The sequence below is a fragment of the Delphinus delphis genome, chromosome 11, assembly GCF_949987515.2.
Source record: "Delphinus delphis chromosome 11, mDelDel1.2, whole genome shotgun sequence".
Taxonomy (NCBI): Eukaryota; Metazoa; Chordata; class Mammalia; order Artiodactyla; family Delphinidae; genus Delphinus; species Delphinus delphis.
The window spans coordinates 82,583,405-82,608,722 of NC_082693.1; the positions used below are offsets into that span (position 1 = coordinate 82,583,405).

General features: G+C 40.5%; 1 protein-coding gene and 2 non-coding genes across 5 annotated transcripts in view; 2 read left to right on the top strand and 1 right to left on the bottom strand.

Moving 5' to 3' along the window:
* The window catches only part of GNPTAB (N-acetylglucosamine-1-phosphate transferase subunits alpha and beta), an 83,465-nt gene that overhangs the window by 38,700 nt on the left and 19,447 nt on the right, over positions 1 to 25,318 (bottom strand). For 2 of the 3 annotated variants that reach the window (XM_060025477.1, XM_060025476.1), the window contains exons 2-5: positions 19,410 to 19,495; positions 10,659 to 10,778; positions 9,553 to 9,594; positions 6,657 to 6,862 (exon numbers count right to left, since the gene is read on the bottom strand). In XM_060025477.1, the coding sequence (XP_059881460.1) occupies positions 6,657 to 6,862; positions 9,553 to 9,594; positions 10,659 to 10,778; positions 19,410 to 19,495 (454 nt within the window). The remainder of the gene's footprint in view (positions 1 to 6,656; positions 6,863 to 9,552; positions 9,595 to 10,658; positions 10,779 to 19,409; positions 19,496 to 25,318) is intronic. The other variant, XM_060025478.1, reaches the window with a different exon arrangement.
* On the top strand, positions 3,104 to 3,210 carry LOC132434682 (U6 spliceosomal RNA). The gene has a single exon (XR_009521397.1). It is a non-coding gene; the product is annotated as a U6 spliceosomal RNA (small nuclear RNA).
* On the top strand, positions 4,452 to 4,558 carry LOC132434667 (U6 spliceosomal RNA). The gene has a single exon (XR_009521383.1). It is a non-coding gene; the product is annotated as a U6 spliceosomal RNA (small nuclear RNA).

Below are 25,318 nucleotides of genomic sequence, written 5' to 3' on the forward strand. Positions count from 1 at the left end.
GAGACTGTGTGTGATGAAATAGTCATTCCAATTCTTACATTTTTATTCAGTTGGATAAGGATTAAAAATTAAAACCCAAATATAGAACAGTTCCCATTTGGAGCTAGGAAAGTCAAAAGCTGACATAATCCAATCTTGATTATTCATGAGGCAGATAATTCTTTCATCTCCTTTGTTCCTTACTTTGTTCCTGTTTTTCTGATTTTTGTTTCCTAACATTTGAGAAAATAAGGCAATGATTTTAATAAGTCAGCAGATGGAGATGTTGAGCTGTCCTTATTAATGTGACAAATCAAATTAGTGGTTCCATACTTTAGTTGGTATGGGAATAACCTGGAGAATGAATTTAAAATGCAGATTCCCAGTCTCCACCCACAGTTAATTTGGTAGACCCTGGATTGGGCCAGGGAATCTGAATTTTAACACTCCTTTCTCCCACTCTGCCACATGCCCCACTTCACCCTCTGCAAGTGATCCTGGTACAGGCTGGCCCATGAACCACACTTTGCAAAACTGATATTTGAAGCCATATGTATATATGAAAACATTTAGAGAAAGAGTGCAAACTGAGGGAAAAAAAAAAAAAACAAGTAAAACCAATTCCTGGGGAACTCCAGCATCTAAAGGTCCATTAGAGGAGGAAGAGCTAGCAAAGCACTGAGAAGCTGCCACGATAAGAGGAACAAGAGAATGTGTAGCTGTGGAAGAAGCCCAAGGAAGACAGAATGAGGGAAGAAAGAGTGGGCGATAGTTTTGACTGTTGCTGAGAGTCAAGTGAGGTGAGGACCAGAGGACATCCATTCAATTCAGTAACACGGAGATAACTGGTCACTTCAGAGCGATCACCATTTTGAATTAGTGAGAGGGGCCAAAGTTGTTTTAAAGTGGCTTAAAGCACACATGGGAGGAGAAGAAATTGAGGCAACAAACTTAGATAATTCTTTCTAGAACTTTGGCTGCTAAGAGGAAGAAATAGGACAGTAGCAGTTTGTTTGGAAATAAGGCTCAGGAATTAAGCTGAGAGAGTATTTGTTAATGTTAATGGGAGGGATTGAGCAGAGAAACACAGCTTTGGAAGTCCTAGCCACGGCAATCAGAGAAGAAAAAGAAATAAAAGGAATACAAATAGAAAAGAAGTAAAACTGTCACTGCTCGCAGATGACATGATACTATACATAGAGAATCCTAAAGATGCCCCCAGAAAACTACTAGAGCTAATCAATGAATTTGGTAAAGTTGCAGGATACCAAATTAATGCACAGAAATCTCTTGCATTCCTATACAGTAATGATGAAAAATCTGAAAGAGAAATTATGGAAACACTGCCGTTTACCATTGCAACAAAAAGAATAAACCTACCTAGGGAAACAAAAGACCTGTATGCAGAGAACTATAAGACACTGATGAGAGAAATTAAAGATGATACCAACAGATGGAGAGATATACCATGTTCTTGGACTGGAGGAATCAATATTGTGAAAAGGACTATACTACCCAAAGTAATCTACAGATTCAATGCAATCCCTATCAAATTGCCAATGGCATTTTTCACGGAACTAGAACAAAATATCTTAAAATTTGTATGGAGACACAAAAGACCCCGAATAGCCAAAGCAGTCTTGAGGGAAAAAAACGGAGCTGGAGGAATCAGACTCCCTGACTTCAGACTATATTACAAAGCTACAGTAATCAAGACAATATGGTACTGGCACAAAAACAGAAACATAGATCAATGCAACAAGATAGAAAGCCTAGAGATAAACCTACGCACCTATGGTCAACTAATCTATGACAAAGGAGGCAGGGATATACAATGGAGAAAAGACAGTCTCCTCAATAAGTGGTGCTGGGAAAACTGGACAGCTACATGTAAAAGAATGAAATTAGAACACTCCCTAACACCATACACAAAAGTAAACTCAAAATGGATTGGAGACCTGTATGTAAGACGAGACACTATAAAACTCTTAGAGGAAAACATAGGAAGAACACTCTTTGACATAAATCACAGCAAGATCTTTTTTGATCCACCTCCTAGAGTAATGGAAATAAACACAAAAATAAACAAATGGGACCTAATGAAACTTCAAAGCTTTTGCACAGCAAAGGAAACCATAAACAAGACAAAAAGACAACCCTCAGAATGGGAGAACATATCTGCAAACGAATCAACAGACAAAAGATTAATCTCCAAGATACATAAACAGCTCATGCAGCTCAATATTAAAGAAACAAAAAACCCAATCCAAAAATGGGCAGATGACCTAAATAGACATTTTTCCAAAGAAGACATACAGATGGCCAAGAGGCACATGAAAAGCTGCTCAACATCACTAATTATTAGAGAAATGCAAATCAACACTACAATGAGGTATCACCTCACACCAGTTAGAATGGGCATCATCAGAAAATCTACAAATGACAAATGCTGGAGAGGGTGTGGAGAAAAGAGAGCCTTCTTACACTGTTGGTGGGAATGTAAACTGATACAGCAACTATGGAGAACAGTATGGAGGTTCCTTAAAAAAATGAAAAAAAGAATTACCATATGATCCAACAATCCCTCTACTGGGCATATACACAGAGAAAACCATAATTCAAAAACACACATGCACCCCTATGTTCATTGCAGCACTATTTACAATAGCCAGGTCATGGAAGCAACCTAAATGCCCATCGACAGATGAATGGAAAAAGAAGTTGGGGTGCATATATAGAATGGAATATTACTCAGCCATAAAAAAGAACAAAATTGAGTCATTTGTTGAGACGTGGATGGATCTAGAGACTGTCACACAGAGGGAAGTAAATCAGAAAAAGAAAAACAAATATCGTATATTAACGCATGTATGTGGAACCTAGAAAAATGGTACAGATGAACCAGTTTGCAGGGCAGAAGTTGAGACACAGATGTATAGAACAAATGTGGACACCAAGGGGGGAAGCCGCGGCAGGGTGGGGATGGTGGTGTGATGAATTGGGCAATTGGGACTGACATGTATACACTGATGTGTATAAAATGGATAACTAATAAGAACCTGCTGTATAAAAAAATAAATAAAATTCAAAACTTAAAAAAAAAAGAAAAAACAAAACAAAGCTAGCTCTCGCTTCGGAGGCACATATAGTAAAATTGGAACAATACAGAGAAGATTAGCATGGCCCCTGTTCAAGTATGACATGCAAATTCGTGAAGTGTTCCATATTTTTTAAACATAAAGAAGACGAAAAGACAACCCTCAGAATGGGAGAAAATATTTGTAAATGTAACAATTGACAAAGGATTAATCTCCAAAATTTGCAAGCAGCTCATGCTGCTAAATATCATAAAAACAAACAACCCAATCCCAAAATGGTTAGAAGACCTAAAGAGACATTTCTCCAAAGAAGATACACAGATTGCCAACAAACACATGAAAGGATGCTCAACATCACTAATCATCAGAGAAATGCACATCAAAACTGCAATGAGGTATCACCTCACACCAGTCAGAATGGCCATCATCAAAAAATCTACAAACAGTAAATGCTGGAGAGGCTGTGTTGAAAAGGGAACACTCTCACACTGTTGGTGGGAATGTAAATTCATACAGCCACTATGGAGAACAGTATGGAGGTTCCTTAAAAAACTGAAAAGAGAGCTACCATATGACCCAGCAATCCCACTACTGGGAATATACCCTGAGAAAACCATAATTCAAAAAGAGTCATGTACCACAATGTTCATTGCAGCTCTATTTACAGCAGCCAGCACATGGAAGCAACCTAAGTTTCCACCAACAGATGAAAAGATAAAGAAGATGTGGCATATATATACAATGGAATATTACTCAGCCATAAAAAGAAACGTAATTGAGTTATTTGTAGTGAGGTAGATGGACCCAGAGACTGAAAGACAGAGTGAAGTTAAGTCAGAAAACAAATACCGTATGCTAACACATATATATGGAATCTAAAAAAAAAAAAAAAAAGGTTCTGAAGAACCTAGGGGCAGGACAGGAATAAAGACGCAGACGTAGAGAATGGACTTGAGGACACAGGGAGGGGGGAAGGGTAAGCTGGGACGAAATGAGAGAGTGGCATGGACATATATACACTACCAAATGTAAAATAGCTAGTGGGAAGCAGCCGCATAGCACAGAGAGATCAGCTCTGTGCTTTGTGACTACCTACAGGGGTGGAATAGGGAGGGTGGGAGGGAGATGCAACAGGGAGGAGATATGGGGATATATGTAAAGCTGATTCACTTTGTTATAAAGCAGAAACTAACACACCATTGTAAAGCAATTATACTCCAATAAAGATGTTAAAATAAAGAGAAAGAAAATAAAAACAAAGCTATATTTAGCAAAACAATAAATCATATAACTTGTTAAATTTGTCAAAAATTACCCCTGTACTTTCCCTATATATTTTAAAATATAACCTAAATTTTAAAAATAGGTTAGTTAGTGCTTGCTTCAGCAGCACATAAGCTAAAATTGGAATGATACAGAGAAGATTACCATGGCCCCTGCACAAGGATGACATGCAAATTCGTGAAGCGTTCCATATTTTTCACTTTGTTATAAAGCAGAAACTAACACACCACTGTAAAGCAATTATACTCCAATATAGATGTTTAAAAAAAATTACTCACTGTAAATAATAATGATAATAAAAATAAATAGTAATTATAAGTAAAAAAAAAAAAAGTTAGTTATACAAAATAGTTCAGAAACAGGTCTATGGTGTGAAGGGGAGATACCTTTGCTTAGAAAAGTCATAGTTTCCTTTCAAATCACAAATAATAAGTACCAGGAAATGAGCACTGTGTTAGACACTGTTCAGGACACCAAATGGTGAGGATAAGGTTTCTGCCCTAAAGAAATTAGATGAGGGACTTCCCCGGTGGTCCAGTGTGTAAGACAGCGTTCCCAATGCAGGGGGCCCGGGTTCAGTCCTTGGTTGGGGAACTAGATCCCACATGCATGCTGCAACTAAGAGCTCGCGTGCTGCAACTAAGAAGTCCGCCTGCCACAACTAAAGACCGCACGTGCCGCAACAAAGATCCAACGTGCCGCAACAAAGACCCAGTGCAGCCAAAATAAATAAATACATAATAAATAAATAAAATAAAATGCTGAAAATAAATGGTGAATTAAAAAAAGAAATTAGGGTTTCCCTGGTGGCGCAGTGGTTGAGAGTCCGCCTGCCGATGCAGGGGACGCGGGTTCGTGCCCCGGTCCGGGAAGATGCCACATGCCGCGGAGCGGCTGGGGCCGTGAGCCATGGCCTCTGAGCCTGCACGTCTGGAGCCTGTGCTCCGCAACGGGAGGGGCCACAACAGTGAGAGCCCCGCGTACGGCAAAAAAAAAAAAAAAAAGAAATTAGATGAGAACACCATAAACTCCTGTGCACTCAAAAACTAAGTTGTGAGTTAGGTTACAAGTACTACAGGGATACAGAAAAATAAAATCATTGTGAATGTACTAGTCCAGGATCTCCATGGAGACAGAACTGGAGAGGGGGCTGGAAAGAATAGGAGATGGGCTGGGAGAGGAAGAGGCTCAGGACAGGCAGCCCCACACCTGTGAGATGACGCCGGCGGCTGTGAGGAGATGCGAGGAGGGCAGGGATGCGAGGGCCGATGGGCAGGACCAAGGCAATTAAAACTCCATCTGGAACACCAGCAAGAGGAATTTGTGTCCACGTGAAAAACAAATATATACTACTATTATTCTCTCCAAAGGGATAGCAACTGTAAACAAATTGGAAAACTCTGATTTTATCAGTTTCATGCTAGACAGATCAGAGAAGAACTTCAGAGGCCGGCAGAGCAGACAGGCATCTATCACTGGGGCCTGGGTGAAGAAACTCAGTCTGGTGTAGAAGAAATCTGATGAGTATGAAAGGTAAGAACCTAAGGTTTTTGCAAAAAAGCAAGTCATAGGATGAGGCGGATTACTGGTTAGAGTATGAACGGGTCAAAGATGGTTCCAAAGATTTAGGTTGGGAGGTACGGCATTGAAAGAATGGGAACTTGAGAACAGGGCTGTAAAGAGAATGCGACAGTTTTCATTTTACACAAGTGAAAACAGAGCTTCCTGGGAGAGTCACTCAGCACAGAGGAAGGATGAGACAAAAGGAAGGATGATTGAAGGAGACGCAGGCGTGGGGCTCAGCAGCTCAGTGGCCGAGGAGAGGACGGGATCTCTAAGGATGCGGGTGCAGTTCTATGTCAAGAACTACAAATTTAATTCTATTATCGGGCCAAATCAACTGCATAACCACATGATTCAGAACTTAAAGTATGAATGCTCCAAGTATGGTCAGTCCAAGCTGCAGAAAACAACCTTGCTGAGGAATTTTGAAAGAAAAAAGAAAAAAAATAAAGCCTCCTGAATACCTCCCAGCCGAGAGAATACGGTAAATTTGAGTGAGAACCAGGTTTAAGGTCCCGACCACAGCACAGGAAGGCATGTGTATTACACAGAGTAAAACAGATGCAATCCCTTTCTGACAGCAGGGCTGAAATCCAATGGTAGCTCCCCTTTTTACATTTTTGGTTTATCAGGCATTTCTTTAAAAGTGAACCAATTCTGTTCCATTCAAAATTTTGTTATTACAACATCCAATGATAACATGATTTTAAAATACCCACAAGAAGATCTTACCATTCTTTGTACTGTCGAAAACAACAACTGAGACATTAGTGGAAGGGTTTTTTGGTTTTGCAACGTTGAATATGTCACTGGCAGAATGAAAAGAAGGATAAAGAGATGGCAGGTCCTTCAGTGTGATGTTGGTCGGCAGAGCTGGGTCCAGGACGAGCATTGGCACCTTAATGCAGTGTGTCAGCAAACACTCCAACTGCTTCTCACTGGAAAGAGACATGAACATGCTCACAACTACATGCTTGAAAATTTAATCAACACTGAAAAGCTTGTTGGTACTACTAAATTTCACAGGTGTTTCTTCTATATTTTGTTTAAAAATCATGATCTTTCAATAAACAAGGAATTTTATCTCAAGAATATAAAAATTTAGTAAGTTAGCAACTATGGCATAAAACTATCAAACAAGTGCAACTCGAAAGATAGAGCTTTCAAACTCCTGTTAATAAAATAAGACTGCAGACTTCCCTGGTGGCGCAGTGGTTGAGAATCCACCTGCCACTACAGGGGACACAGGTTCGAGCCCTGGTCTGGGAAGATCCCACATGCTGTGGAGCAAGTAAGCCCGTGCACCACAACTACTGAGCCTGCTCTCTAGAGCCCACGAGCTGCAACTACTGAGCCCATGTGCCACAACTACCAAAACCCACACGCCTAGAACCCGTGCTCCACAAGAGAAGCCACTGCAATGAGAAGCCCATGCACTGCAACCAAGGGTAGCCCTTCCTCACCACAACTAGAAAAAGACCGTGTGCAGCAACAAAGACCCAACGCAGCCAAAAAAAAAAATTAATTAATAATTAAATAAATTTAAAAAATAAAATAAGACTGCCACAAAATTTACTAACTCAAAGGTGTACAAGAAATTAAGCACTTCATTACTATTGTTTTAAACATTATTTGTAATTCCAGTAAAGCCCAATATCAGACAGATTAGGAAGTAGAAAACTTCTGGTTAACAGAGTATCATCTTACCAGAAACAGTTTACCAATTCCAACTAGAATACAATTAAGTACACTGAATATGACAGGACACTGATGCAAACAAAAGCAAATGTGACAAAGTTTTATGAAGTTACATGAAATATTCCTGTCTAAACATAAGAAATACCTAAATTAAACAAATGGGCAAAGGACACAGCTAGAGAACTCAGAAGGTGGGAGCTATGACCAGTTAACAGACTACATGAAATTGTGCAACCTCACTAATATTCAAAGAAATGCAAAAGAAAACAATGACCCTTTAACTAAATTAGCACCCCTCAAAAAATGATGATGCAATGTTAGTGCAAGGGCAGCAAACTCTGCAGGTATCCCTCCAGATGGGTTCCCCATTTCCTCTTTGGAAAAGCAATTACATTATATATACATATATACTTCTTCAGACCCATGAAAACATACATACGTTTCTTCCTCATTAGTTTATGTCCAGGAATCTAGTCCAAGTAGAAGAGAAACAAAAACAGGAAAAACAACAAACCCACACACAGAAAATGCCATAGGCCCAAATATAGTATCACAAAATATTTACAAAGTGAAAATACGGCAGTACCCAACATTTAGCAAATTATAGTACAGTTACTTTATGGAATATTATATATTAAAATTGATAAGAAGTATTACAATAATTTATCAACATAGAAATATGTATGATTATATAAAATAAAAAGTAGGACACAAAATTGCAAAGATTATAAATTATTTACTATAAAAACATACATGAAAATAGAATAAGAAAATGATCATAATTGTTGAGTGAGGGCCAAAGAATTATGTGAGTTCTTGTCTTTCCTCTCAACCTTTCTGTAATGTTGCATCATTGCTTCAATTTAAAAGTCATTTAAAAATAACAGTCTTGGGGACTTCCCTGGTGGTGCAGTGGTTAAGAATCCGCCAGCCAATGCAGGGACACGGGTTTGGGCCCTGGTCCGGGAAGGTCCTACATGCCGTGGAGCAACTAAGCCCGTGCGCCACAACTACTGAGCCTGCTCTCTAGAGCCCATAAGCCACAACTACTGAAGCCAGTGCACCTAGAGCCTGTGCTCTGCAACAAGATAAGCCACCGCAATGAGAAGCCCACGCACAACGACGAGTATAGTCCCCGCTCAACGCAACTAGAGAAAGCCCATGTGCAGCAACGAAGACCCAATGCAGCCAAAAATAAATTAAAAATAAATAAAAATAACAGTATTAGCAATAGGTATTTATAAATAAATATGCATAATTAACATTAACAGATGATTCAGAAGGCACTTTTGGATCATTTCTATGAATAACTCTTCTATTTTAAGTCTAATGGTTCAGTGGGGAAGTGGCAGTTAACAGAGATTTCCGCCTGTTAGTGAGACGGTCTTGTTTTAAGGACCTATCAGAGTCAGGTATGATTCAAATCAAGAGAGATCATCTGATTCTTGTCATTGGGTTAAATCTCCTTCCCAAGTCCTTAAATATAAGACATACAACTATGACAGCTTTTAAAGATAAGGAAATATACACTGAACACATAGTTAAACAATGGACATAGATTCTATAAATGAAAACACTGGTGTAAGTTAGACTTAGGTGAACCAAGAGAACAGCACATCAAGACCGATTAATGGAAACGACAAAGAAGAAAAACCTTACCTAACGTATCTAGAAACGATAAAGTTTTGGTTAGCTACAACCAGAATAACCACAGTTCTCAATCAGCTGTGCCTCTGTTTTCTCATCTAACGGATGCACTTAATTTGGGGGTCAAAAACCAAAAGCAGAGGGACTGAACAGGAGCAACAGAGTAAGTAAAAAATACTTACTCTGTTTTGTTGTGTACTCAACAAAAGCAAGGGAGAAGAACCTAGACGTTTCACCTCCCTCCTTTGATTTTCATTACTGAGAGGAAAATCAAAATGCTTACCTCTTCTTAGTTGGTTCCGTTGTGTTTTTCCCAAGGATTTCTCTAGTGAAAGCAAATAGATTTCATTATATATGCATGGACTAGTGCTAGACTTACATGTGAATGAGGGAACTTAACACTGATTTTCCTGGTTACTCCACGAGAACCAACCAGTAAGTTAAGAAGTACTGTACTGTGTATAACATTTAAGATGCATAATAAATTATACATTTTAATATGCTATGATCAACAAATATTATCACGTACCACCCACAGTAACCACAAAAGTTTACTTAAAATATAAGCTTTTACGTTTACTAGTAAAACATAGTTACGAGGCGAGGCTATCAAAGTGATTTTCATGCACTGGGGAGGAGCACAGAGAGAGAGACAAATGTGTTGCAGTATGACATGGCCAAAGGCCTGCAACTGGGGGCACCCAAAACATTTACAAAGAAATGAACGGGGAAATTCTCAGTAAATACTCCTGAGGAATCGGAGGAAGTTACATCAGCCAGGTCTCCAGCTCAGAAGGCTCTCCAGAAGCCCACTGTACTTTTCCCAGATAAATAAGATAATCAAAATTCCATATTTAAAAAAATTACCAAGGTTTCTAGTTCCATAGTATACTATTTGATATTAAAAAGGGTAACAAATATACTTTTTACTGCCTTTATCAAATGGAAAAAAACTTATGTCTGTAGGCCTGTTTTATTTTCAAGGGACTAATCCATCTTACTGTGTAGCAATTCTGCATGATAAAAGCTTACTTCATGAAGTTATCATCACATCTGGGACTCAGACTGAATGAGCAGGAAGCCCAGGGCTCCCTTAGGTGGCTCCTCCACCTTTAGGCCCTTTGGAGACCAAGGCGTCACTAGAACACCACATTCATGAGATGGCCACCTGACAAAGTGAGGCCAAGATCTCACCGAAGTGGCCGAGTCCTCCTTGGGCGCCAAGAAACAAGGGTCGGCTGCATGACTGCCAGAATCTTGTAACGGCATGAATTTGAGATGCAGATTGTTGTTTGAACAGCAGTGTAAGCATCATCTTACCTTCTGAAATGTACCATTAGTTACAAGTGTAGAGCTTTGTGTGTCTTGTTTTCTGACGATCAGTTTTACCTCATTGCTTTCTGCTCCTCCTCCATCTGCTCTCTGACTTGCTGCAGTTCCTTCAGTAGCTCAAGATCCGTGCCATTCACCCAGGTGTAAACCACGTCGATCGGCATGGGCAGACAGAGCCTAGGGTAAACACACAAGTCCTCCAGCTCATGTGCATGTTGCCAACATACTTGGGAATAAGAGCATAACAGGGTTTAAACTCAGAGGTTATGAAAAAATCAGCGAAAAGGTGATCCAACCATGGCGTATACCACAGACTTGCATGCTTTCAAACTGGGGCTTGGGCACTAATATTTACTGAGCCCCTTCTCTGGAGTTGCATTCTGCTAGACACTTTATGCAGTTTTGCATCGTCTGATCATCACAGCTACCCAGTGGAGGCTGCTGTCCCTTCAGTTTTAAGGCTGTGGGGGAGGTCTTAGAAGCTCACTTTAAACTGCTACATTCTCAGTTTAGCAAGTGAGAAAGCTGGGATACAAATGCAGCCAAACATAGAAAAGAAATTAGAAGCTTAAACAAAATTATCAAAAAAAAAGAGTTAGCCAGCAGTCCCCAATGAAGACCTGGCCCTCTTTAATGCTACAGGCTTCCCATTCCCAGCTGCCCCCAAGCCTGGCCCCTCCCCATCCTGTTCGCCCTACTCTGTTTTTTTTTTTCCATAGCAATGATCACCTATGAAATAATTAACATGTTACATACACTGGTAATTCATGTGTCCCTCCCCTAGAATGTAAGCCCCAAGGCAGCAGGAAACATACCTGTTTTGTTCCCTAAAGTACCCAGCGGATTAGGATTTGTGCCTGCAACGTGAGGAACTCGATGATTTACTTGAACACTACTAGCATAGAAGACCTTCCCGAACCTGCTTGATTTTTCCCTTACTATCTTACCCCTAAGGAGTCAGGCAGGCTTTTAATTCTTGAGTATCCTAAGCTCCATCTCAGTGTTTTTGTTCAGGTTTTACCCCTGCTGAAAGCTTTCTTCTCCTTTCCTTCATCAACTTACCATAATCCTACCCATCTTTCAGAGTCTGCTCCAGACCTACAACACGGGAGTTCATAGTGACATAGACATAATTCGGATACTTCTGTTTCAGGTTTGATCTTTTCCAAGAAACAGTACAGTTTCTTTGCTTTTTTCGTTTTTTTTTTTGGGGGGGGGGGAGTTGTTTTTTTGGTTGCTGGTTTTTTTTTTAGGCCAAGGACCTAAAGCTTACCCTCCTTTTGTCTTTCTCACAGGCCAGGCACAGGATCAGGCCCCCAGCAGCACGAAGGGCTCCAAAGACTAAGCAAAACATGACTTTTGGCCACAGGGTTAATTATCTCAGGGGAAAACAAATGCAGTTTGGTGGATAAATCTTTCAAATTATGGAAGGAAAAAAATAAACAGAGTGACAAACACTTATAGCTTAAAAGAAGCAGGTGAGATGACTGGATGAAAGGAGTGCTTATCCATTTGGTGAATAAATATTTACTGAGCACTCAGTATGTGCTAGGCACTGTTCTAGGTGCTGGGGACTCAGCAGTAAACAAAAAAAAAACAAAATCTATGCCTTCATGAAGCTTACATTCTAGAAAGGTGAAGACAGGAAATAAACCAAATAAGTGAAGCCAGATGATGTTCCATGTTATAAAGAAAATGAGGATACACAGTACGTCTAAGTGGGGGGTCAGTTTTAAACAGGGAGAGCAGAGATGGCCTTACTGGAAGGTGGCATTTCAGCAAAGAGATGAAGGAAGTGAGGAAGCAGGCCATGTGGGCAACTGGGGAAGAAGAGCCCAGAGAAGGGAAACATCATGTGCAAATGCCCTGAGGCAGCTGCCTATCTGGCATGGTTAAGGAACTAGAGGCCAGTGTGGCAGAGACAACAGGAGCAAAGGGAAGAGCATAAGAGGAGATGAAGGTCAAAGAGGTTCCAGGGGACCCAGAGCTTCATGTGGAAAATGCAGAATCAATCAGCTCATACTCAGACACAAGTGACAGCTGAGCATCTACCAACCCTCCCGTAAAGGTGCACCACTGCCCGTAGAATAAAATCTAAACTCCTTCATAATCTATACCCTGTGCTCTAGACGCTCCATGTGTATGCCCTTACCCAAACAGGATAAGAACTTGCAGGCTTCTGTGTCTTTGAACATGCTTCTCCCTCTGCCTAGAATATCCTTTCTTTCATGCTTCTTTTTAACCACTTCCTCATTCCCCAAATGCCCTCCTCCCTCACCTCCCACAAAGAAAATATACTGCTTAAGAAGCAACTTCCACTGTACTTTGTACTCTAAAGAAGCCTTAGCATACTGGTTGTACTATTTTTTTTGATGTCTGTCTTCCACTAGATCAACTATCTCTAAGGCAAAAATGGTGTCACGCATTCTGTGCCCCTCTTCATTAATTATTTCCTCTCTTTCCTGTACAGGCTCAGGCTCTCTCTCCTTACTGTAACGATACGCAAATGCTTCCTCATCTAGGTTTTCTTCCGCGTGTGTCTATATGGATGGTTCCCAAATGTTAGCAGACATCAGAATCACCTGTAGGACTTTCAAAACAGATGGCTGGGCTCCGTCCCCAGAGTCTCTGATTCATTAGTTCTGGAGTGGGGCCCCAGAATCTGCATTTCTAACAAGTTCCCAAGTAATGCCAATGCTGCTGGTCCAAAAACTCACATTGAGAACTACTGATTTATAGGTAGATTTAGTTCATGTTTTTAAGTTAAAAAAAAAAGCCTTCCCCACTAAAATATCAGTTCTAGATGAGGTCAATGAGCTCCTCTTGTTCATCACTACATGCCTAGGAATAGTGCCTGGGACATAGTGGGGTTTAATATGTATTTACTGTCCAAATAACTATTAGTTCATTCCCTCAACATAAACATTAGTCTTTCCTATTAAAAAAAAAAATGCCTCACATTACCCGCAAGTAAATTATCCAGAGTCATCTCACTCCCAAGTTCACAGGTGATCTATCTATGCTCAGACTCAAAATTAATTTGGAAAAAAAAAAAAGCTTAAGTGACATATTTTAGAAAGAAAAGGCTTTTAAAAAGGAGGCAAAAATTTGCACATTCCAAAGCTTTTCTGTAAGAGTAATTATCTGCTATTAAAGATTGTTTTAATAGAGTCAAGAGATATCCATGCAAGTTCAACTGAGGAAAACAGCATAAGTATGTAATAATGCATGTATGTGCTGGTGCTTCTAGTAAGGCTGTATTACACGATCAATCCAATCCTCTGGTGTTAAACCGACAACCCTGAGGAGATCGTGTGATCTGCCCCTGGTCAGTGAGTCAGTTGTTTTTCTACTTATTAGACATGGTCACAGTGAGTGTGAGTCTTTTGTTCTAACCACAGACCACTAGCTTAGTTTCCAGATGAGAAGGAAGTCTTTAACTTAGAGCTGAAGACTAAGAAAGTTACCTATGATTCAGAACCAAAGCCGTGGTGATACCTTTTATTTTTATTAGTTTAAGTGAATATGAAGGCACTCAATAGTCCCTTGGTTCTACATCACATAAAGCAGAGAGGAAAACTTAGAACATGAATAGTATCTTAGAAACAAAGTTGGAAGAGATTGTACACTTCATCTAATATCTACAATTTAGAGATGACAAAACTGAGCCCAGGCTGACTCAAGCCCTCACAATTAGCAGCAGCAGACAGTTCACATATTCATTGGTCACTGGCATATAGAATGGGATTTTTTTCTTCATTCAGGGCAAACAACATTAAAAAGACATGTAGAAACACTAGCAAAACAATGAAAACTTCCTATAAACATTATGGTTTTTTTACGTATATTAGATATTACATATGATCCATTTTCTTGTCATCATCGAAATTAGATAATCTTGAAATATCCCTACATAAAAATCAAACTATATTTTAATGCAATCTAAAATTAAGAGAAGAAATATTTAAAACACACACCCACACCCTTCAGAAAGAGAACAAGAGTGTTTGATTAAAACTGCTGACCTCAGTATCTAGATTTTCTGAGCTAGTTTTCCTTCTAAAAGTTTTGAGGCTCCGTCCAGGCAGAGATTTATGCGTCTGTGCACCACCAGCACGCAACACAGCATCAGACACAGTAGGCCGAGTGAGTACTCAATAAATGTTGGGAGTGAAAGAAGGCCATTTTGAGCTTTTCTTAGGAAAATCAGCATTGTTAAAATAAAAGTTGGAGAAGGAGGAAAATTATGTTTCATTAAGAATCCGTTAATACAATAGTTGTCAAAGTGTGGTCACCAGACCAGTGGTTTCAGTATCACTAGTGAACTTGTTAGAGATGAAAATTCTCTGCACCCCTCTGAGACCTACAGATGCAGAAACTCTGGAGATGGGGAGAAACTGTATTTTCTCAAGCCCTCTGTGGAATTCTGCTGCACACTGAAGCTTGAGAACTGCTACATTAACGAATTATTCTCAAACTTTTTAGGGTCCAGACACTTCACACTCTTAAATGTTCTTAAGGAACCCTAAAAGCTTTTGTTTTTAGGTTATAACTATCTACACTTGCCATTTTCTTTTTGTGTGTGTGTGGTTGGATATAATTTACTTTTTTTTTTTAACATCTTTACTGGAGTATAATTGCTTTACAATGTTGTGTTAGTTTCTGCTTTATAACAAAGTGAATCAGCTATACATATACATATATCCCCATATCCCCTCCCTTTTGCGTCTCCCTCCCACCCTCCCTATCCCACCCCTCTAGGTGGTCACAATGCACTGAGCTGATCTCCCTGTGCTATGTGGCTGCTTCCCACTAGCTATCTATTTTACATTTGGTCCATGCCACTCTCTCACTTCGTCCCAGCTTACCTTTCCCCCTCCCCGTGTCCTCAAGTCCATTCTCTAAATCTGTGTCTTTATTCCTGTCCTGCCCCTAGGTTCATCAGAGCCATTTTTTTTTTTTTAGATTCCATATATATGTGTTAGTATACGGTATTTGTTTTTCTATTTCTGACTTACTTCACTCTGTATGACAGACTCTAGGTCCATCCACCTCACTACAAATAACTCAATTTTGTTTCTTTTTATGGCTGAGTAATATTCCCTTGTGTATATGTGCCACATCTTCCTTATCCATCCATCTGTCGATGGACACTTAGGTTGCTTCCATGTCCTGGCTATCGTAAATAGTGCTGCAATGAACATTGTGATACATGACTCTTTTTGAATTATGGTTTTCTCAGGGTATATGCCCAGTAGTAGGATTGCTGGGTTGTATGGTAGTTCTATTTTTAGTTTTTTAAGGAACCTCCATACTGTTCTCCATAGTGGCTGAATCAATTTACATTCCCACCAACAGGGCAAGAGCATTCCCCTTTCTCCACACCCTCTCTAACATTTACTGTTTGTAGATCTTTTGATGATGGCCATTCTGACCGGTGTGAGATGATACCTCATTGTAGTTTTGATCTGCATTTCTCTAAAGATTCACACTTGCCATTTTCAAAAATAAATCAGACATTCGAAAATTCATTTTAAAACAATAATAAACCCCTTCATGGGTTAACATAAATAACTTTTTAAATGAAAAGAGCAGGGACTTCTCTGGTGGCGCAGTGGTTAAGACTCCATGCTCCCAACGCAGGGGGCCCGGGTTCGATCCCTGGTCAGGAAGCAGGATCCCACATGCATGCCACAACTAAGAATTCACATGCCACAACTAAGGAGCCCGCCTGCCACAACTAAGGAGCCAGTAAGCCACAACTAAGACCCAGTGCAACCAAATAAATATTTTTAAAAAATAAAATAGGACTTCCCTGGTGACACAGTGGTTAAGAATCTGCCTGCGAATGAAGGGGACACAGTTAAAGCCCTGGTCAGGGAAGATTCCACATGCCGCGGAGCAACTAAGCTCATGCGCCACAACTACTGAGCCTGCGCTCTAGAGCCCAAGAGCCACAACTACTGAGCCTGCATGCCACAACAAGAGAAGGCACCGTAAATGAGAAGCCCGCGCACCGTAATGATGAGTAGCCCCTGCTCACCGCAACGAGAGAAAGCCCACGTGCAGCAACAAAGACACAATGCAGCAAAAATAAGTAAATTTAAAAGAAATAAAATAAAATAAAAACTAAATGAAAATAGCAGTATTTTCTGAAACAACAAAACAATTTAGTGAGAAGAGAGGCATTACTTTACATTTCTCCAAATCTCTTTAATGACTTAGTAGAAGCAAGCAAGCAAGCATGTCAAATCATCTGAATTCAATCTGTTCCCATATGCTCTTTTGGTTGAAGAAAACCCAGGCCCACAGATACGTACTTGGAAAGGGGAGGCGTATTTTAATAGCCTTTTCAAATAATAGTGCATATTCTTCTTTGATACTACACCAAAATAAGGGGAAGTTTCTTAAAAATTGGTTGCAATGTGTGATCTGAAACTACATTAATGAACTTTTTGTGCTTTTACATTAAAGTCCATCGGTCTTTCTTGCACTTTGAATGGCTTTCACCCATGTGAAATTCTGTAACATCAATGCATTGGTCATCTGGAAAACAACAGCTTACTGAGTTATGCAGCTCTGCCAAATGTGACATATTTCCTTAATTTTCTTACATAATATTAACAAACGCAATTTTCTTGGATAATGCTGCAAATCTAATCAGAGAAGTCTTTACAGTATTGTGAAGCTATTAGGCTTACAGTGGTGGAAACAAGATTTCCAAAATTCTAATTTTCACTTCAAAGCTCAAATTTTATCTTTGGCAGCAAATACTATCATTTCTTTCCTTTCAAACACAGGATCGCTTTGTTTACTGTCAAGAAAATACCTGCCAAATATAACAAGTCTGAGTAATGACACTGTCATCTGTCCTTTCAAGTTATAACAATGGTGATCCATGAAACAGAACAGTGAGTTCAGGCTGCAACTCAAACAACCACGAGAGGGCTTTTCCTCAAGACAATCGCCATGCAGCCAGGTGCCTGAGGTGTGCTTCCCGTTGCATCACACAGAACATTAAGAAAATGTGTACTCACGGGGTCAGGGTAGAATCAAATCAACGATTTTTACTGCTTCCTCAGGAACATTCTTAAGCGAACCGGCTTTTTTCTGCCCCGTGCAGATATGTGGCGGTGGTGAATTACAGTGGCTTGTGCTAAGGTGTGGCAATTTTACCCACCATGGCTTTTACACAATTCGTGCAAATGTCAACGCAGTAAAAAAAGGCAAATAACACCTCAGCGCTCTTATAAATATAGCTCTGATTTCGCAGATCCCCCAGGTTCTTTGGAAACTGCTGTTTTAAGAGATCCTAAGAGAAAGATCTAGAGTTTCCCTACTTCGCCCTTCACTTGCTTAAAGTAAAGCTTAGGCTAACTCAAGGAATCCTACAGCCCTTCTTCGCTGAGAGGTTCAGGACTATAACAGTGCATACATCTATGTCTAATTAGCACAGCTTTTTTTAAAAACTACTTATTTGATAGGGACCATACAGGTACTCATAACAAGTGGATAGAGGCGCAACGAAGTGCTTCTAAGCGGGGACAAGAGCTCCAGCAGAACTGCTGATGCAGTCTAGAGGCTCCCAGAAAATGGTCCAAGTGCATCAATTGACACCGATTACTAGTTACACTTTCACTAGGTTTTCTGGTTCAGTGAAGGTAGAGAGGAGGACTTATGGTGTCTATCCTCCAGGGAAAATGGACAGTCAGGATCTAGGGAAGTTTCTGATTATGGCCTCTGACAGTTAGACCAAGGTCCATCTGTGAGGTTAACTACCTTTGTTAGCTACCTCACATTTGTTTTTGGTCACCCGTGCTCCTTGCCCTATAGTGATTAGCTGTGTGCCGTTACAATGGAAAGCAGTTAATAGATACTGCATAAAGTGAGTAAACCAAAAAGGAGAGAACTCCGTTTTTTGTTTTTGCTTTTTTTTTTTAAGTTGAAAGGACGGTCACCAGAAGAATCCGAAACAAAAATTCATTAACCATGGTTCCTCTGGGTCAGGGGAAATTCAGAATGGAACAGAGAGAGGCTTTACTTTTTCTTTTTGTTTTTCTTTTTCTATAATGTTTGAACTGTTTTTGACCATAGACATATATTGCTTATGATATAAAACCATACAAGTAACAGTTTTACAGACAAAAAAATGAAAAGACCGTGTGTGACTTATTTTAGCTGTGAGAAGGGAAGGAGGATGTTGGAAAACATTGCTTTAACTTTGGGGTCTGTCTTGTGAAGGACGAAAAAGTCTCCAAGGAAAAGGGTGAAGGCAGCATTCAGGAGTGGCTGCACCAAGAAGCTTGGCTTTAAGGAGAAAAAGACCCAACCTGTGAGGTGGTTTGCTCCTCCCCACAGCGAGGCAGCCAGATGTGGTGACCACAGGGGCATGTGGGCATCCAGTCCTGGTGGATACCACAGCAGATGCTCTGGTTAACACAGTGATGTCAACAGAAGAACACTGGCCGGGGCTTGGAACTGGCTGCAGAGTAGCCGCCTGGCTTCCTCATCCTACAGGGGGATGGAATTACCTTGAGCTCACAGAACTGGGGCAAGGACAAAGCGAGATCGTGTAACTTAAAGTACTCAATATACTGCAAAGCAGGATTGCTCTTTGGCAATCAAATTTTTCATCCATAAAACGTGAGGATGGATTACAAGGTACCTTCACATGGGAGTAGTCTTGAACAAGCTAAACCATACCTACAACTTGGAAAGACCTCTTCAACTGTTCTACTTAAAGCATGGGTGATTTCAAGGCTTATTTAAGCCCAAATAAGCTACTCTCCAAAACTGATCTCTTCTCACCGATTCTGAAAGGACTTCCCAGCAATATTGTCTCTGTAGGAATCAAACAAAACATGGTATTGATCCCGGCTCCATTCCAGAACCACCTAGGGAAAAAAAGAAAAGAAAAACAAATGTTTTCTTTGCATCAAATACTGAGAGTATGTAACTTTCATTTCATTTTAATTTCATTAAGAATTGCTAAAGGACTCCCAAGGCAATAGAAATAAAAGCAAAAATAAACAAATGGGACCTAATCAGACTTATTACAAGCTTTTGCACAGCAAAAGAAACCAAAAACAAAATGAAAAAACAACCTACAGACTAGGAGACAATATTTGCAAATGATGCAACCGACAAGGGCTTAATTTTCAAAATATATAAACAGCTCATGCAACTCAACAACAACAACAACAAACCCAATCAAGGACTTCCCTGGTGGCCCAGTGGTTAAGAATCCGCCTGCCAGTGCAGGGGACATGGGTTCGAGCCCTGGTCCGGGAAGATCCCACATGCCGCGGAGCAACTAAGCCCGTGTGCCACAACTACTGAGCCTGCACTCTAGAGCCCGCGAGCCACAACTCCTGAGCCTGCGTGCCACAACTACTGAAGCCCATGCACCTACAGCCCATGCTCCACAACAGGAGAAGCCACTGCAATGAGAAGCCCGTGCACCACAACGAAGAGTAGCCCTTGCTGGCTGCAACTAGAGAAAGCCCCTGCGCAGCAACAAAGACCCAACACAGCCAAAAATAAATAAATTTATAAAAATAAATAAATAAATAAAATAAAGCTCAATATAACTGTCCTTGGCTAGTACGGCTACCTGGAAGGTGGGGAGAAAACATCAGAGAGAGTGCGCTTCACAAACGGCTGAGAAATGCTGACGTGCTGTATGTTAATACAACATGCCTTCCTTCATCAGATAAATTAATCTTGGCATCTCCAAACCGCTCCGGTGTATTAGAAACAACGGCAATAGCAAAGGGTCCTTAAATACCACATTTAGGAACGTTCCTCTAGTTCAGAGTTCTGCACTCTTAGATCTTGGGGGAAGTGGTAGGAATGCTGGCTTATTACTCGGGATGTGGGTTTTCATCCCAGCTCTGTCACTTTTATGAGTGACACTGAGCAAGTTACTTAGCCTCTTCAGCCTGTCTCTTCATCTGTAAAATGCAGGGGGTCTTTGAAATCCCTGCCAGTCCTAACAGTCTATGACTTAAGAGGGGCTCCCAGCTGCAGGGCTGACACTGTGTTTCTCACCTGTATCCTCCATGCCCCCACGTCAACTCCATAAGGACACCGTGTCTCTTCCTGTCTTCACCTCCTCTGGGTCTTTTGTCCCTGCTCCTAAGCCCATCAACATTTGAACTTGATTCTCTTCCATCAGAAACATTTCCCTTTTCTGCTATTCCTGTCAACTAAACCCTATTATGAAAATCTTTCTAAACTTTTCTAGATGAATGAGTAATATGCTCTATGAGGAATGAAAAAGGAAACTTGTAAATCAAATAAAATTCATCTAAGGGTTAGTGTCAGATCATTTCCTTAATACTATCAAGGACGGAAAAGAGTAGAAAAAACTTGTGCAATTAAAAAATTGTTTATTCTGGGGTAAACTGTAAAAATATGAACACCTGCCAAACAACAAAGAAGCCAAAAAAGACTTAAACTTGCAATTAGATAGTTTTCAGCCATTATCAGCAGTAAACAAAAGACCAGAGGAACAGGTGAGAGAAACACTGACTACTGTAAAATCGAGTCTCTGTTCTTGCACAAAGCCTTTCCATATTCTTCAGCCCAGTCTGAATGCTTCCTTCTCAGAACTCTGGATAACTTCTATCACTTACTTGATGCCTTGCATCACTTAGTTTTATTGCTATTTACCTTTTACCCCATGTTAGCATCTTGACAGACCAAGCAAACTGCTCAAAGGGTAGAGAACGACTTACAATTCTGCTTATTATCAACTCATACCCAGCACATTACATACCATCTTCTTCTTAGTAAATATTACCTCACTACTGTAGGAGTGACGTAAGAGCAGGCTGGATTTGGGAACTTGGGATGCCTTCTAAGAGAACCTCCCAGTTCTCCTGCTTCGTAGTTGTGTAACCCTGGGTAAACTACAATGTGTGGGCCTCAATTTCCTCAACTATGAAATAAGTACTAAATCTATTTCATCGGTCTGCTGTGCTGCTGTAGTAGGACGGTGATTCTCCCATGACGTGGGCAAGTAAAGGGTATGGGGAGCGTGCCAGGCATACTGGAAGCCGAGGGTAAACAAGCTTAACTTCTGAAATGCCATCATTTTTATAACGGCAAGACATTTAAGACATTCTATTGGTAGTAATGCAAATTTTTTATGGAGAAAAATGGAATATTGATGTGATAAAAATACCAGATATAATGTTGACCTTCAAAAAATGTCCTATTTGCCATTTTGAGCTATTCTCCCCATACACACACACACACACACACACACACACACACACACACACACACACACACACACACACACACACACCCCTCCTCTCTACATTATTCTCCTCAGAGGACTTACTTTTGTCTGTTACTAAGGGTAGTTTGTTGGTAAAAATTTAAGACACAATGAACAAAATACTATTTACTAAAATACTACATGAGCTCTCAAATACCACATAAACAATGTATTATTAATAAAGAATTATAAAAATCATCTAAAGGTAGTTTATTCTACTAGTTAAAGATGTTTATCACTTTTGGACTTCCCTGGTGGCGCAGTGGTTGAGAATCCGCCTGCCAATGCAGGGGACACGGGTTCGAGCCCTGATCCGAGAAGATCCCACATCCTGCAGAGCAACTAAGCCCGTGCGCCACAACTACTGAGCCCACATGCTGCAACTACTGAAGCCCACGCACCTAGAGCCCGTGCTCCGCAACAAGAGAAGCCACCGCAATGAGCAGCCTGCGCACCGCAATGAAGAGCAGCCCCCGCTCGCCGCAACTAGAGAAAGCCCGCGCATGGCAATGAACACCCAGTGCAACCAAAAATAAATAAATAAAATTTAAAAAAAATTTTTTTTAAATGTGTATCACTTTTAAGACTCCATCTTAGCAATCATGGCATCCAAGGTATTCAAGATCAATTGTTGGTTAGTTTTACAAAATTGCAGCCAAAGTCAGTCTTAATGTGCTGATCACAGGAGAAGGGGTTCAAACACACACTCACCAAGCACCACTGCGCCAGGCACACCCCTCCATTGAATCCCCACAATAAGGCACCACTTTGAGGCACGTACTACGATGGCACAAAAAGAAGCTCCAGGCCAAGTTGCAGTGTGTGTGATGGGGCTGAGGTTTGAATCAACCGAACTCCGTAGCCCACGTTCCTGTTTAGCTTGGCCCAGGCTCTCTCAGCTTCACCTGGCCTGCTCTTCTGATGCTTATTTACACAGAGCCAGCTTTGTCAAATACACATTCATGAATGTGGTCATTCAACCAGTTGAAACTGGTATGTTTATCATCCTTAATTCAATGGCCCAGCATTTTTAGAATGTCTGATAGTCCTTCAGCTGGTCTGTGCGCACAAACGCTAAAATTTTCAGTTGATAAACTTTTTCAATTATGAAACCGGCACACACTTTTGCTGATGATCTTCATGGTCCCGAAACAGGACCAAATGCATGCCTGTGGTACAGTAACAGTGAATGAGGTGCAAGCCCCATAATCCTTTGGGGATTCCCCAGCTACGGAAAGGAGGAAGGTAATTATTAAGAAGAGGACTGGTGAACAGTGCAAGGATCATAAGATTACAATCAGAAGTTTAAGTCTGGAACGTATCAATAATAAAATCTAGGGCACTTCTCCATTTTCAATTTCTTCTTCTGTAGAATGAGGATATTAATACCACCTATTTCACAAGATTGTTTTGATAAGATATGCAAATCCTATAGGGCTGTACAATACTCACTGCAAACTGCTCACAGGTCTCTTAAAGACAGCGTTTACATGCTACAATATAATTAATTCACCTGTTTAAATATCATCTACACCTCTGCGAGCAACTCAAAGCCAGGAACTTAATCTCTCTCATTTTCAGTCCTAGAACCTTGCACACTGCCTGGCACAAAATCAATAAACTTTCTAGAATGAGTGAATACGGCTACTAGTTTTACAAGACAAACACCTTGGAACAGCCTACTGCTCTGTGGTTTCCCTCCAGAGCTTCCTGCTTTCAGATCCACTCCCAGATAGTCAATGTAAAGGCTAAAGGCTACAGGTATAGAGAGACGACAGCAGGCCTCAGCACACAAGGATGCAAAACTCTCTCTGTAAAAACACATGTCCCTTTCTCAAAGTTTCAAGTGTATAAATGTGACGAGCTACCTTGTAAAACTTAAGATGCCAGGGCTCTCCAAACTCAAGCAGCAAGAACTCTAAGTAACTCTGACAGAGCTTTTCAACATTGATAATCACATCAGAAGTTTATAATATTCCCAAATTACAACAGGTTCTCCATAGTTTCTGAAAACAAAATATATTTTGCATTAAGAGCCACTAAATGGCAGACAAAGATAATCTAAGCTTTATCTTTTTCTGCTAATTCCCCTCCTCCCCTGATACCAATCAGGAAGTCAAATCTCATCACCAGCAGCATTTTCTAATCACATTTGATTAAACATGTTTGTTTTCCTGCTTTAGTCCATTAGGGTTGCTCTGACAGAATACTACAGACTGTGTGGCTCAAAACAACAGAAATTTATTTCTCACAGTTCTGGAGACTGGGAAGACTAAGATCAAGGTGCTGACAGATTTGGTATTTGGTGAGGGCCTGCCTCCTGGTCCATAGATGGCTGTGTTCACGCTGTGTCACCTCACATGGTGGAAGGGGCAAGGGAGCTCTCTGGGGTCTGTTTTATAAAGGCACTAATCCCACTAATGGGGGTTCCACCCTCATGACCTAATCATCTACCAAAGAGCTCACCTCCTAATAGCATCACACCGGAATAGTTTCAGCATATAAATTTTGGGAGGACACAAACAGCTCACTGCATTTCCCAACACGAAGTGGCTAAAATAAAAGATTAACCCATTTCTTATTAGGCATTGAATGGTTACCAAAAGTGGGCTGATCTCTCCTTTTCATACACAGGAAATGACCCAAACCCAAGATGCATGACCACTATTTACCTGAACATTAATTAAACTCAAAGATACTTTTCTAGACCACGTCTACCTTCTTTGAATTCTTCACAGAATTAGATACACGACATACATTTGATGACCATTTTAAAGGGCAAAAAATGGGAACCAGGGCTTTGTCCCCAGGGAGCTGACATCCTGTTAAGGACTAATCATGTACTTTCATGAAATGATTTAGGAACACTTACTGTTCAGCTTTTACATGAGTACAGATTAAAACAGATTACTGTTGGAGAAAAGGAATAATCCAGGATAGGGTTAATCATAATAACTTAACAAAATCTCTCTCCTTTTTCTAGGAGAGAAAGCTGAGACTTTTAAAGAAGTAGAGGAGCAAAGAGAGGGAATTCCCTGGCAGTCCAGTGGTTAGAACTCCGCTCTTTTACTGCGGAGGGCCCAGGTTCACTCCCCAGTTGGGGAACTAAGATCCCACATGCTGCACAACGCAGCCCCCCAAAAAAAAAAAAAGTCTCCTCAACCACACTTGAATAAAAGGAAAAGGTGGTGGTGGGGAACTACTAAAGATGGTTTCCAAATGTATTCAAACTGACTTTCTGGGTACATATATGTAGGTTTAGTTGTTCTACAGTTCAGAGTTTACAGAATCACAGAATTACACAGGGAGTACTTTAAATCCAATGCCAATGTGTGAGCCCTGCTAGAACGTCCTTGCAAACAGTTACTGTACCTATGAATTTAGATCTGCACTGTCCAAAAACATGGTCCAAAAACAGATCTGCACTGTC